The 14,648-nt window shown below is 39.8% G+C and overlaps 3 protein-coding genes across 12 annotated transcripts in view; 1 reads left to right on the plus strand and 2 right to left on the minus strand.

Moving 5' to 3' along the window:
- LOC146361885 (AP-1 complex subunit sigma-2) overlaps positions 1-2,520 on the minus strand; it is a 31,840-nt gene extending 29,320 nt beyond the window's left edge. For all 7 annotated transcript variants that reach the window (XR_014799405.1, XR_014799402.1, XR_014799404.1 and 4 more), the window contains exon 1: positions 2,437-2,520. The gene's annotated coding sequence lies outside the window, so the exon portion shown is untranslated. The remainder of the gene's footprint in view (positions 1-2,436) is intronic.
- Positions 2,521-4,658: 2,138 nt separating this feature from the next.
- LOC146361886 (retinoschisin-like) lies at positions 4,659-10,875 on the plus strand. The gene is made up of 6 exons (XM_084920458.1): positions 4,659-4,744; positions 5,064-5,089; positions 5,185-5,380; positions 7,178-7,319; positions 7,405-7,600; positions 9,067-10,875. Exons 1-6 carry the CDS (start codon positions 4,690-4,692, stop codon positions 9,217-9,219), a joined length of 768 nt encoding a protein of 255 aa, XP_084776584.1. The 5' UTR covers positions 4,659-4,689; the 3' UTR covers positions 9,220-10,875.
- LOC146361887 (cyclin-dependent kinase-like 5) overlaps positions 9,534-14,648 on the minus strand; it is a 53,207-nt gene continuing 48,092 nt past the window's right edge. For all 4 annotated transcript variants that reach the window (XM_084920456.1, XM_084920457.1, XM_084920453.1 and 1 more), the window contains 2 exons: positions 13,214-13,375; positions 9,534-12,670 (listed from right to left, as the gene is read on the minus strand). In XM_084920456.1, coding sequence (XP_084776582.1) covers positions 12,311-12,670; positions 13,214-13,375 — 522 coding nt within the window. In that variant the 3' untranslated portion in view covers positions 9,534-12,310. The remainder of the gene's footprint in view (positions 12,671-13,213; positions 13,376-14,648) is intronic.

Here is a 14,648-nt window from a genome sequence, read left to right on the forward strand (position 1 = left end):
GGATAAAGTTGTGCTATATCAGTGGTTAGAAATACCATTATTACTTTAGGATTAGTTTAACACAAAGTCAGGGCTGACCTGGGACCATTGCTGTGAGTCACAGTGCGCAGCATAAAAGTCCTTTCACATCGGATGCAGGATGTGCTGCTAATGCTAACTGCTAACTAAAAGCAAAGGATCCAGAATTTGTTGCGCTGGCTGCTGGGCTCTGTGGGTTTTTGCAGCAGCTCTACCTGTACTAGATGCACCTGCTCCTTGTCTTTTCTATCTCTGACTTTATGTCCTCTACATGAGTTTCTGGTTTTTTTTTTGCTAGTTCTTCAAATGTTCAATAAAAACATCTATGCTAATTCATAACGAAGAAAGCTTTGTAATGAAGACTGTCATTTCCAAAACACTGCCCGCCCCCACCCCACGGTCCGCAGCGCTGTTGAAAAGGCTTTGGAAGTCCCTGTATTAAACATGCAGACCTGTGACACAAAAATCACCAAACTCGGACGACCACAGACTGTTTTCCTTCATGGTGATGAAGGAAAAGGCATGTAAAAGGGCATTTATTCCCTTCAAAGACCTGCAGTTCAAAAAAAGCGCCCCTCCGACAGCCAAACCCATCTGTTCTCTGATTGGATTGTTACATTTGTGATTGACATGACATTGACCAATCAGATGAAAGGAAGAAAACTAGGGTCAAAATTCGTACTTGTAACTTGCAGGGTTTTTTTTGGCTAAGTCCACACACAAATCTTTTTTACACACACACAAATTTTTTTTACACATACAAATCCTGATTTACAAGTACAAAATATTTATGACCACATTTTGAGCCCATAAACGTGTTGACCCATCTTGTGGGCGGGATGAAAATACTGCACTTGGACAATGAAAACTAATTTATAGTAACAAATAATAAACTCTTATTTTTTTTATTAACAATATTAAAGTTTAGAGTATTTTTTGTGAAAACACTCAATTTTAAAATTTTGTAATATAGACATAGTGATTCATTTTTCGCACATTGTTTTGAAGCTGATGGTTAGTTTTGTAATAGACACTTCAGAATCTGGTTGCCTCTGGTAACCTAATAATGTATTTACTACCCTGTCATTTGCCAATGCATTGTATCCTGCAATCTTGTTTTCAGTAGCTTTGATTGTTCATCTTGAAATAAGGAAGGTTTATCTTAGGACCCTACCTACATCACGTCACCAATGTTTTTTTGTTGTTGTTGCTTTTCTTCTCCAAATATTACTGACTTTCTATCGTCTATGGTCATGACATTGCTGCAAGTCCTGTGTAAACAGTGCTTTAAAACCAACACAAAACATTGTTGTACATTAATAATAATAATAATAATAATAATAATAATAATAATTTGCTTAATGTTTAAATATCTAGTCGAGTAGTTGTGTGCATCCCTTCACCTAAGTTAACAGGGAGCTTCAGACTACCCTAAACAGCTAAAACTGCAATAGAAGGACATTAAAATTGATCAAAGAAGTAAGTGTGGTGGTAACAGAGAAACCCAGTTCTCTATCAGAAAAAAGAGGAGTATCTATTGTCAGTTCTATTGGTATTCCATCCATCCATCCATCCACTTTCTTTCGCTTATTTAAATCAGGATTTCAGGGAGGGGCTGGAGCCTAACCCAGCTGCCAATTGCTGAAAGGTTGGGCACAGGTTGCCAGTCTACTGCAAGGATTTCTCTTGGTATTGGTAATACATTTAAATTTATTCAAATTCCCTTAAAAACACATGAAAAATAAGGATGGGAAAATGCACAACACTAAAAAGTTGACAAAGTAGCATGCCAAAAACAAGTGAGTAAATTAAGAGTACATAACAGAACAATAACGCATCAACTCCAATTATCGTTGCATGTATACATTATAATGTATAAGTAATTAGAAAAAAAGCAGCAAAGCTTTGAATAACAGCTTTCCTGTCATAAAATGTGGTCTGAATATTGCTAAAGCACCAGCATTTTATCTGACTGTAAATTTTGATACCAATCCCCTGGATTACTAAGAATGAGTCTTGGTATCGGTACAAAAAAAACCCTATATCGATCGACCTCGACAGCCCTCCATCATACCAACACTATTTTCACTTCAGTTTTAAATACAGGGTAAACAGTTGACGGAAAACAGCGCACAGGGCATGTTTTAAATTCACTAAATGCATTCAAACACAAGCAACGCCACAGTTATTTTAAAGCCTTTTAAATCCATGTAGCCAAACCAGAAACATGACTGAAATCATCCCGTTTCAGCCGCTATGAACACAGACGAAAGGAAGTACCGTTAACACCGTTATTCAGCGACTGCTACCTTTAGCACGTCCTGTTATCATAGAGCCTGTTAAAAAACCTACAGGTGACCGAGCGTGTTTGTACATTTTAATGGAAAAACAAAATTTCACACATTCAAAACTACTTACCTTGAATAATAACACTGTGTATCCCCCCCTCGGAAGAAATGAGCCACCCAACACCACCCCGAAACACGGCCAGTCTATAACAACCTTTTGATTGGCCACTAGGGCGAACATGATGATTTTTATTGGCTGACACGTTTTTGTAGTCCCCGCCTTTCTCAACGCGCTAATTAGACAACATACAAATGATTGGCTGCTACGGACAGCAATCAAACCACTCCGTCCCGCCCATTCAAACTTCATTACCTTAAACATCCGCTGAATGATTAAACAGAGACGGAACAACCTGAAGTGAGACTGAAAACACATGGAGAACCAAAACTGAAAAAATAAAAATTAAATTACTAAATCTAAAAAATAATTAAATATTTAAATTGATTACACTGAATCTATTACAAAATTAAAAATGTATTTTATTATTTAATATAATCTCTATATATACATTATATTCTTCTTATGTCTAAGTTTACCCTTCCTTGTCATTGTAATAGTTTCTGCTGGCCAAAAACTATTCAAAGACAAAAAGACAAAGCACCACAGTATGTTGCAAAACATGTATTTTTGGCTTTTTAAATTTTCCCTACCCTATTTATTTTCTACTTTTGTTAATGACGACCCTTTCTGTGGAATTTTTACGGAGTTAAGTTTTTGCCTGCTGAAACACATCAGATCATTCACTAAACTCTTCAAACATTTTAATAGCAGTCTTGCTCCATTCCGACATACATTAAGTCTCCCATCTGACTCAGTTTGGTTTGTGTGCTGCAGAGTGGCCATTCAGTCCACAACCTGTCAGGTGATGACACACCTGAGAGAACTTTCTCCACACTTAAAACTGAAATTTTGGGCAATTCAAGCTGCAGTGCTGAACTGAGCCTCGGTACTTACTGTTAGCTTTGTTTTTTTTATTTGTCAGTTAAAACACACAGAAGTATTCTCATAAGAGTAAGGATACAGTGTATCAGGTTTAGCCAATAGCTAACTTTCATGTGCTGTAGAAGAATATGATATATGCAACACCTAAAAAACATCTAGGCCAACACTTACAAAAACATACTGTAAAATCGGTAAATGACATGAAAACGATGATGAAAGGATGGAAATGGATCTTAATTAAAAGCAGGTGTGTGTGTCACCTGAGGATCTGGTCTTAAAGGTGTTATAAACAAAGCTCTCCAAGACATTTTAATGGTAGAGGTGCAGGATTGCAAATTTTTTAAAGGGCAAAATGAACATCTGAATAGAAAATTAAGTTCTCAAAACAGAATACTTTGTGCTTACTTGGTGGGGAAACTGTTGTGGTTTCCTAACTGGAACTCTAGTGTGTCTATTTTACTTGGACAGCCAGCACTGATTGGGGATTTGAACGGATTAAAGTCACTGCAAAGCTTCAATATTCTAGAAATAAGACTTTTGGAACAATCAACTTGCAACATCTGCCATGGTCATCTTTTTGACCCACATTTAAACAACCAGCTTTTATAAGATTTCAGGCACCTTGGGGCAACTTGTCATGTTATAAATTACAATTATCAGCCAGATAACTGACAAAAACAAGCAGATGTGAGATTACATCCCATCTCTTCATGCTGGGATAACTCTGAATTGTAAGTAACTCTCAAACTTACAAAATTAAAATCTCCGCCTATATTTACAGTAGCCTTTTTAAACAAATTATTAAACTTGTAGGTTGTGAGTTTTATGGATGATGGCAATTGTGGGTAACTGTGATCCATCCCAGTGTAAGTCAAACATATTAAATGAATATTAAAATGTTTGTAACTATTTCTGATTTCTTTGAATTTAAAGTGATTTTTTTGTCATAGACAAACCTGCTGCTTTCAGGCCTATTTGATCACATTTGTTTGTACCCAAACTGAATACTAATTCGCTGGTACTGGTCTGTGTCTTGATGTGGCTTACCTAAAGCAGCCTTTATCCGGCACAGATAAATGAGAAAGTATATTTATGATAAACACAAATGTGTGGTGTATAATAGGACCATAAATGACCTTAGTGACAAAATTAGCTTTTTCACCTGAGTGTAAAACCTCAAAGACACCACTGCCATCACGAATGATGGCCACTTTTTATCGATGAGGTGATGACATTCAGTGCAAGAGCACCTGAGGGAGGCGTCTAAGGGCCAATAAGGAGCATTAGGTAAGGCCATTGCAGGCCTGTGGATTACAGTAATCCCATCCACTTGCAGTGGGTATCATACACATCTCATTTCAGCACAGCTGAAGAGGAAAGATGGAGATGCCTGCTTGTCGAGCTGCTGTGCTTTTCCTCCTGCTTCTCTCTCAGGGTAAGTCACTGTGCAGCTGATCCTGCCTTAAAATAATCGCAACAGTTATTGTGCCTTTATGATAATGCTAATGGTCCCACAAGTTATTAAAACAGCAGTGAGTAGTACTACACAAAAATGCTGCTGCTGCTGCAAGTGAAATTATAAAGAGGGTAAAAAGCTTTTCCTTGATGTTTCCTTCATGCAATCCTCAGATGCAATCCAATAATTCATAAGATTATTTGACATGGTGCTTCTTTTAGGTCATTTTCTTTTTTCTTACACATTTTATTCTATCATCTGCTCTTACGTTTCATGCTTCTGTCGATGGGGTGTATAGCCCTTGTCACTGTTCACTCAGAGGAGGTAAGAAAGAGTCTCAAAAAGGTCTAAAATGTGGTTTAAAAGTCTTAAACTCTGAGAGCAAACTCTGGATTCATTCCACCCTGTGTGATCTCCAGGAGGAGGAGGAGGTCATCCAGGAGCCGGACCTGCAGGAGGAGGACCAGCAGGTGATCGAAACCTGGAGCACAAAAGCGAAAGCCTGCACTTGTGACTGCGAATCTGCACGCATCCCTGCTGTCACCCCACCTGTTGCCCCGACCTCGCTGCCAACGCCGCCACCATCTCAAAGTCACCTGCTGAACTGCATGCCAGGTGAGGACTCCACCTGTGTAGTCCTCTGTCTGTTTCACTTATACTCATGCTGGATGCCCTTTTTTAGGTTTTAAAAAGTGATTAATGGGTTCCCCTTTATACGAAGGACACTAACTTGCAGGAGAAAGTCACGCATGTGAAGATTAATGGTGGGCAGAGTTGTGTCCTGTGGATCTTTATTTAACATCTGTGATGGATCAAACAGCTGATGGAGGCTGGCTGTGTCCTCATGTGCTTTCACGCTGCAGCAGTGCACAATCACCTCTCTGATCTTGCAGTTTTTCAGCCTGTAAGATGAAAGAGGCTTGCACTGAAGGTTAAGAAATGAACAGCTGTGAGGAAGAAGCTTGCACAGGCAAATGCTTTTCAGATAATCTCATTACCTGTGCTGGAATGTGACGAACAGATTAGGGAGCCCAAATAGGCCATGACCTTCACCTATGATACCAGCAAAGGAAGCACACATCAGAAAATGCCCCGATCATCTTCTTCTACCTCATCATGCAAGAGTTCTGATTAGCAAAGTTGGACTATTACACGAGGAAAAGCTGGAAGAGGATACTTAATGTCTTTAAAATGGAATAAACATTTCATTTCAGGCAGCTCTTCTATCACTTCTATCATCCGCTTTTCTGGCAGCTTCAAACCAATCCAGTGAGAGGGAGTAATTTTCATCTGAAGTAACTGATATATTTTTTATTACCTGAAGTCAATTTATCATCATGGAAAAAAGAAAGTAAACCCTGTTTCACTTCTTTGGTTTTACCAACTGGGAAAATCATCTGGTCCTTACCTGGTCTTAAACATTGGGTAAATAATACATCAGATGAATGACGACACATGACATATTCCACCGTGTCATTATTTATTGTGAAACTGCAGAAGCATTATGCAACAATGACTTGAAATAATTGTTTTCCATATGACTTTATCATTCTGTCATATCACTGTGGAGGGATTTTGTCGCACGCTTCTTCACAGCATTCCTTGATTTCATTGAGGTTAAGATGTAAAGCATTAAAGTGAGGCTGAGGTCTGGACTTTGACTCGGCCTTTGCAGCACCTTGATTCCTTGATAGAGATGCTGCTGGGCTTTAATCATTGCCCTGCCTCATGACCCAGTCTTGCACAAGTTTTAACTGCGGGGCACGTGGCCTCACATCTGCCCCTAGAATACTTTGATATACAGAAGAGCTCACGGTCGACTCAATGACTGCAAGGTGTCCTGGTCCCGTGGCTGCTAAACAAGTCCATTTCATCACCTCTCCACAACAGCGCTGACAGCTGGTGTGAGATTTTTGTGCTGATTTGGTTTTCTGCAAATATGCAGTTGTTGTTTTTTGACAATGTTAATCCAATATTTTGATATTTCATATTTCTAACATTTTATACTTTTTATATTTTTTTGTTATTTGATGAGCTTAGCACATCAGTAATTTTGTTGTGCTTGCACAATGTCAGTAAGGTTGTTGGTACCTGTTGCTCACTGCTCGCCTAAGCAAAAGGCAGATAGTATAGCATCATGACCACCCCATACAGAACAGAACATAGTGTAGTGCAGTCAACACTTTACTTGACAAGTTGCTACCATGTGAACGTGTAATGTTTGTGCTCAGTTAAATCTACCCTGTGCTCTGCTTCAAAACATCAAATGGCATTAAGTCATTTTTAACACAAAAATGAACTAATCTCTGCATCCCAGCTCATTGGAAGTGTTTAGAAAGTTTACTAAGTGTTTATTTTCAGGAATTCATACAATTTAATGCCACAGTAACCTGGAAATGTTTCCTTTCACAGAATGTCCGTACCACAGACCGCTGGGATTTGAATCTGGATCTGTGACCTCAGACCAAATCAGCTGCTCCAGTCAGGACCAGTACACCGGCTGGTACTCCTCCTGGATCCCGAACAAGGCTCGCCTTAACAACCAGGGCTTTGGGTGAGTCAAGGCCACCCAGTCTCCAGTTCGTGTCACACAGCGCACCCCAGATAAACAAATAACTGGGAATGTGAATCTTTGTTAGGTGCGCATGGCTGTCCAAATTCAACGATCAGTACCAGTGGATCCAGATCGACCTGAAGGAGGTGAGCGTGGTGTCTGGTGTCCTCACCCAGGGCCGCTGCGACGCTGATGAGTGGATCACTAAATACAGCATCCAGTACCGCACTTTAGAAACTCTTAACTGGATCTACTACAAAGACCAGACTGGAAATAACAGGGTAGGTACACTAAACAGGAGTCACATATGAAAGTGTCATAATAACTGAGTCCTGTGGGCTTTTTTACCATTTAAATTACCCCCAAAATTTCCACTTTCATTTACTTCAGCATTATTTCTTTGTAATTTGGAAAAACTGAGATCTGTTATCGGGACTACCGTGGCTCAGGGGGTTGGGAAGCTCATCTGTAACCGGAAGGTTGCCGGTTCGATCCCCAGGCTCTCTATCCTGGTCATTGTGTCCTTGGGCAAGACACTTTACTCTACTGGTGTTGGCCAGAGGGGCCGATGGCGCGATATGGCAGCCTCTTCCATGAATAGTGGAATTGTAAAGCGCTTTGGGTGCCTTGAAAAGCGCTATATAAATGCAATCCATCATTATTATTAAATTGCAATAATCTCAGGGTTTATATGTGCAGTTAAACATCTTTACATTGACAGAGAAGGGCATTTCATCGGTCCACCTCACTTATAAAATCTTAAATAACACTGCCCCTAGCTATTTAACAGAACTTCTTCATTTGTATAATCCTATAAAAGCACTAAGATCTTCTAACCAGATGCTCTTAATGCAACCTAAGTCTAGGTTGAAAACCAGAGGCGATCGTGCCTTTGCTATTGCAGCTCCTAGACTGTGGAACAACCTCCCTTTTGCCATTCGCTCTTCTGAGACCGTTCAGTCTTTTAAATCTCGTTTAAAGACCCATCTTTTTACTCCGGCTTTGATGTAAGATAGTTTGATTATCATTTGGTTGGTTTCTATGTTTGTCTCGTCTTGCGTTGTGTTTGTCTTATTCTTATTTCCTAATTTGTGAAGCACTTTGATCAAAACTGTTGTTTTTAAATGTGCTATATAAATAAATTTTGATTTGATTTGATTTATGATCGAAGTGAGCCGCATAAAGCTCACAATATAAAATGAGTTTGAAATCTCTGGCCTACACCAATCAGTACACACTAAAGTGTTTAAATATATCCAACTAAGAGGCTGTTATATTGTAATTTTATGTGGACCTATTATGCTTTTCTGCTATATATATGGTGCTGCTTTAAGTCCTCGTGAATGATTTAGTAGTTCACACATAGCTGCTGCCGAGTTTATTTGGCTTGGCTTTCTAAGCTGTCAAAAATATAGGATACTAATATGGTCACATCATGCACACAGCTGTGCAAATCAAAGCTTCTGGTTAATGATGAGCAGCTAATCAGAGTAGAGTTGAGTCAAAGGGAGCTAAAATTGCTTGATTCATATAGTAGATGAACTGAGTGTTTGCACCGTTAATATAAATAAGGATTACAGTACTTTGAACTGTGAAATCATGCAAAGCTATTCAAAGAATAAAACTATGGAGGTGGAAGTAATCATAGAAGGTCCTCTTCATGAGCCTTTTCTGATTATTGTGTGTGTAAATGATACAAAATGAGCACTCTGCATGTTTAAATGCTGTGTACTTTCTTTTTGTTTAGGTCTTCTACGGAAACTCTGATCGCTCTTCCACGGTACAAAACCTGCTGCGCCCGCCTATTGTGGCTCGTTATATACGCCTGCTGCCGCTGGGCTGGCACACCCGCATTGCCATGAGGATGGAGCTGCTGATGTGCATGAACAAATGCACCTGAAGTGTTTCTTACCTCACTGACCATCATTCCCCTGCCAACCCTGTCACTTGCCAAAAGGGGAATATTTGTCTAACACTGTAAGATCCTTTGATACAAGTCTAGTCTGTCCCCATTTGGTGAGGCTCACAGTTCTCTGGGCAGGTGGACATCTCTGGTGTCCTCTGATGGATTAATTGTCTGTATTAAAGTTTCCAAAAGCGCATTGTGCTGTTACGTAAACACCAAACTGTTCCAGCTCAAATTGAAATTTGTCACCTTCAATAAAGCAGTTATTAACTGCGTCAGGAAATAAAAAAGCTTCTACATGTTCAGAGTCAAATCAAACGGGCTTGTTTTATTTGAGATTTACTGTTACATATGTAAACATGAATAATCTAAAATTGTTAAGCATTCATCTGTGAGTTTATGCTGTCATGTAAATGCTCTGTTGGAAAAAAAAAAGCAGATAAACACTGACTATGCTACTAATTTGTGTCTGTAATAAAAGCACAAACTTAATACTTGATTTCATTTAAACAGTTGATAAACATCCTCTGTTATAAATATTACCAAACAAGTAGTCACACATCAGTATTAATATAATACACGGTGCTCCTTCAGCGAAACAATAATCCAAAGAGAGAAACGTATTGTGTCAAGTACAGAGTGTGCACAGTCCTTACAGATGCACCACACACAATACGACACGGTCATGTCTGGGCAGGACATGACCCCGCCGGCTCCTCCGGCGGGGGCCCCCCCTCCCTCGTCTTTCAATATTCACACACTGCGCACACGAACATGAAAGTGAGGAAGAATTTACAGAGCAATATTGCTGAGCCACGTAGTCTCTTCAAAGTGCAACATTAAAAAGGTTAGGATTGATTTCTGCCAAGCTACTCTCATGGCACTTTATTTCCAACAGAAAAACAACGTTACAGTACAGATTCTGCCCCCTGCTGCCTTTCCATTTTAAGATTTCTCCAAAGCATATCCCAAGTGGTTCAGTGTGTGCAAACAGTTAAAAATACAGCAGTACAGTGATTCCCAACCAGGGCGAGGATGCTGCAGCTGAAAGAAATACTACAGCTGTGGAAAGAAATGGGCGAACGGTTAATGTTAAAGGAAAGCCGACCTCAGTCAGAAAACAGGGGGGCGATGGAGAAATGGCTAAAGAAAGAAAAGGCCAGAGTACATCGATAATTGGCTGGGATAAGCATATTTTAGCTTCAATTAAAAAAGAAAGAGAAGAAGAAAAGAAACAAAAAAATAAAAAATATAACGGCTGATGACGTTCAACTAACAGCTGGAACGGCTAATACTGGAATAATGGTTGAAAACAGAGAAATAGATAAATGTGAAAAATAGTTCTTGGACCAATGAACAAAGTAGCTTAAAGTATTTAATAAATGGGAAAATAGCAGCTGGAAAACATTAAACTAGCTGAAAAAGCTGGAGCTTTTAAATGGATGGTTAGGTGGAAGTAATTAAAATAATGGATAAATAGTTGAAACAGCTAAGTGTAAACTCAAAACAAAATTATTATTTACCCTCAATAAACATGAAGTAATAATTTGGAGTAAATGCAGCTGAAATTAACAAAATCAAAGGTTTAATTACTCATATAATTGATATTTAAGGAAAATGTGCTTGGTAGAAAAACTGAATGTATACAAATCAAGTAAATGGATGCATGAATGGCAGAAACATCTGGTCAGTCAGTCAGTCTGGCAAAAAGGGTTACTAAAAGAGATGCTGATGAAAGATGAAACAAAGAAAACTTGTAATATCCACTTTTAAATATTGTAATGTGTGTTGTTAAATAGCTAACAGGTGGAGGAGAAACAGTGGTGCTTTCACAGGCTGGGAGTCATTGTACCACATACACCCAGAATGGCTTATGTGTTCCTCTAACCGCTGTTACCTTCTAAAAAATAAAGAAATCTACATTTACAGCAGTTAAACTTTAAATGGGGTTTTTTTTTGGGTGCATTTCTACATGTTTTTAACTGGTCAAACAAGCAGAACCACTTGGAAGTTAAAAAAATAAAATAATCAAACAACAGAGTCTTTATTGAATCCTGTAGTTTTCAGAGAAAAGCCACTCCCTTCGTTATCAGCTGCAGATGTTTGTTGACGTTTGCTCAAAGCATTGCAGAACATTTGAACACGTTATAATTCATCCGTAAGGGCACGTTAACGCTCCTGCATCTCCTTTGTATAGATACACGTTTTTTTAAACTGTGAGGTTTGCTCTATTTGTGTAACATTGGTTTATATTATGCAAATGGTCATTTACGCATAGAGTGCATGGAAAAGTCTAAATGTGCCTGACAATCTCAGTCAGAAAACAGAAAATGCAGTGCTTCGATATCTCCCACAGAGGGCGATGTAGGTTAGGCTTTCTGTTAGTTGATGGCACCGTAGTTTCTAAAATGGCTGCACTTAAGACGTAAAACCTAAAATCTTTTCAGAAAAAAGAAAGAAGGAAAAGAGCAATAAAACGTAAGCTTTTAGATTGTCAATTTCAGCTCAGAGAAACTGCACAGGTTATAGCTAGATTTCAACACGGCTGCACTGGCTCGCAGTTGCACATTTGAGCGTCTGTAACCAGTCTGACAGAGCACATCCATAGGCAAGACAGCTTGGACACAGAATTACAATCCTGGACGAGATGAACACGAGATACTGACATTACCAATCTCTATTGTAACAACTGATAAAACTGCATTTGCTTCGAATGCCTTAGATTAGTCTTAAATAATACTACGCAGTAAAATGTACTATATTTCTATATTTAATAGAAACAAAAATACTTACACTTAAAATCTACACTTTATCTATCCATTTATATATATATACACTGAATTTGTAATATATTTACTTTATAATACAAATTATAATCAGAATTACATAGGTATTAATATAAAGTCTATCAAACATGGAAGCTTTAAAAAAATCTGGACGTAAAAAGGCTTTTGGCCTGTTTGCAAGCAGTGTTTGAACTGATGGTTTGGTGTGTGTGTTTGTGTGTGTGTGGAGCAGGTGTTACAGGAGGGAGGTGGTAACAGAGGAGTCTGACACACGCGTGAGAGCAGTGGTGCGCCGGAGATCACAGAGCTGTCTCTTTCAGGTCGTTGAGATTTGGCATACGAGATCTGGATGGGCGTCCGAAGCCGTGCCCGTTCTGGCCTCCTTTGATGCTCATTTGCTCCGGGTAGGGGTTGCCCTCGGGGCGGCCCAGGGCGGACGTGTGCCAGCCGGAATCCAGCTGTCCGGGCAGCGGGTACGCTGACTGTCGGGCCTTGAGCTGGGGCGTGCTGACCCCTGAGTGACCCCGGCTCTCGGTGAAACCGCCTTGAGCAGAGGCTGAGTTAGGCAGCGGCTGGTAGCGCATGTCAGAAGATGCGGTCTGGTTGGAGGATGAGGAGGAAAGGTGCAGGAGCTTGCGCAGCGACTTCAGCGGTTGGCTCTGAAAGACACGACAGAACACAAAATATCAGAGGAAAGACAAATTGCGCTCACGACAGCTTTAATCCCGTCGATGACGGACGATCAGTCCAGTCAGACAGTCTCTTATGATTACTGCAGTGAAGGAATTAAGGTGTGTCTTTGCTTTTATTAAACACCAACATCTGAGTCACAGCTTATTTGATTACTAAATCATCCTGGACAGACAGGAAAATTGGTAAAATTTAAAAGTCTGCAACTTATTTCGCTCAGTTACAGTTCAGTTCTTGAAACATTTATACAAAATTTCAATCTTTAGGAGAGAAAGACAGCATTTTTTCTAGAAGAAATAATCACCCTTTGTGTTCGCCATCGGTTTTTTCTCTCCCTGACATCTCGGTTAGCAGGTGACGCTGATTTGCATTGATTAGATCTTCTAGACGAGGATACCTGCTCTTATTTCTCTTTGGCGCTCTCCTCGGGAAGAGCGTATGTAACGAAACGCAGCTCATGAATAAATGTTTAAATCAAGCACTTCACAACAGCGCACGAGGAGAACTCTCACCGAAGAGTGTGAATCGGACAGTTTCTCAGGTGGCCAGTCCTTGTCCCTGTCTCGGTCTTGGTCCCGGTCTCTGCTCTTGTCACGTGACCTGTGGCGGTTGCTCTGGTGACTCGAAGACCTGGAGGACTTTTGGATGACCGTATCCACGCCTTCACTGGAAACCTGTGACACAGAGCACGGAGGTATAATTTACTCATCCAATCAGACACATTTCACACTCATGACTAGGACAGCAGTGCACAATGTTTAGGGCAACATAAAACACTCACGTAATCTGCTAAACTGTTTTTATTTATGAAGTTAATTTATATTGTTTCAAACTGGCCTAAGCACTCATTTCTAACAGTTTTTTCTACTTCTGGTTCTGCATGATGTCAGAGAGTTTTTGATGTCAGAGACTCTGTTTTTGAGTAGCAGCCAATCAGTAGAAAGTTACCTGAAAGGAAAAGAGAGCTAAAATTGTGCTTTTTAGACAGCTAATCAACTTAAATAAGGATTATTTGGAACTGTGAGTCATGCAAAAGCTACTCTACTAGAGTCTGAGCTGGAAATGAGCGTCTTCAGTAAACAGATTTCTGTGTTTCATGTTACCCTTTAGATGCGCTCATTCATCACAGACATAAATGTGAAGTTACATCTGATAACCTGCGTTGTTACTTATTGATCTCCGGTGCAGTGAAGAAGTAAAGAAATAAAAAGAAAACGGACAAAAAGCATGCATCAGAAGCCAAACCCCAATGTGTTTGCTGATCTGAGGAACAGAAGAGAACACTCCACTCGTTTCTGATAAATAAAAGATGTTTTCTGAGCGTAATTCAAACGCAGTTCAAATGATATCCTCTTCATGCAGTAAATGCCGTTTTCCACCGACTCCGAGTCTGACTGCCTGATTCCTCCTCCTGGCCAGATTGCATTTATTTGTGCTCTGTCATCAGCATGTAACCCCCCTCCCTGAATCTGAGCAAACTGTCACTTATAAATAGAAACGCAAAGGGAAGAAAGAGCCTCAAACACCTGTTTCATGCTGAACCACCACTGCCACAGAGCTGGCAGCTAGTTTAACACGCCAAAATGTGGTCGCGTTTATATTAAGCAAGTACTATCGTAGCTCCACCATCACTTTCTGATCTTTGCTCTGTAATAAAGTCATTGGTTTTAGGTGCACATAGAGAAATTGATCAAATGCCTCTGCATGATGCTGATAAGCAGTAAAGCTTTGTGAAAACAAGCACACAAACTCCTGAAACCGTGTGTGCTCAGCTAAAGCCTGAGCGCTCTCGTCCATCCTCAGCTCATAAGCAGAGACATGCTGTTAGGGCCATGGCTGAAATCACTGGCGAGTGATCAGAAGCACAAAAATGACCCGTCAGATCCATCCTTTTAAACCGATTGCAGTCAAGTGCATGCTTTTCTTCAAAGTGGGAGCTTTTTTTTT

This window comes from Perissodus microlepis, chromosome 23, assembly GCF_051167445.1.
Source record: "Perissodus microlepis isolate ML-2025 ecotype Zambia chromosome 23, ASM5116744v1, whole genome shotgun sequence".
Classification (NCBI taxonomy): domain Eukaryota; kingdom Metazoa; phylum Chordata; class Actinopteri; order Cichliformes; family Cichlidae; genus Perissodus; species Perissodus microlepis.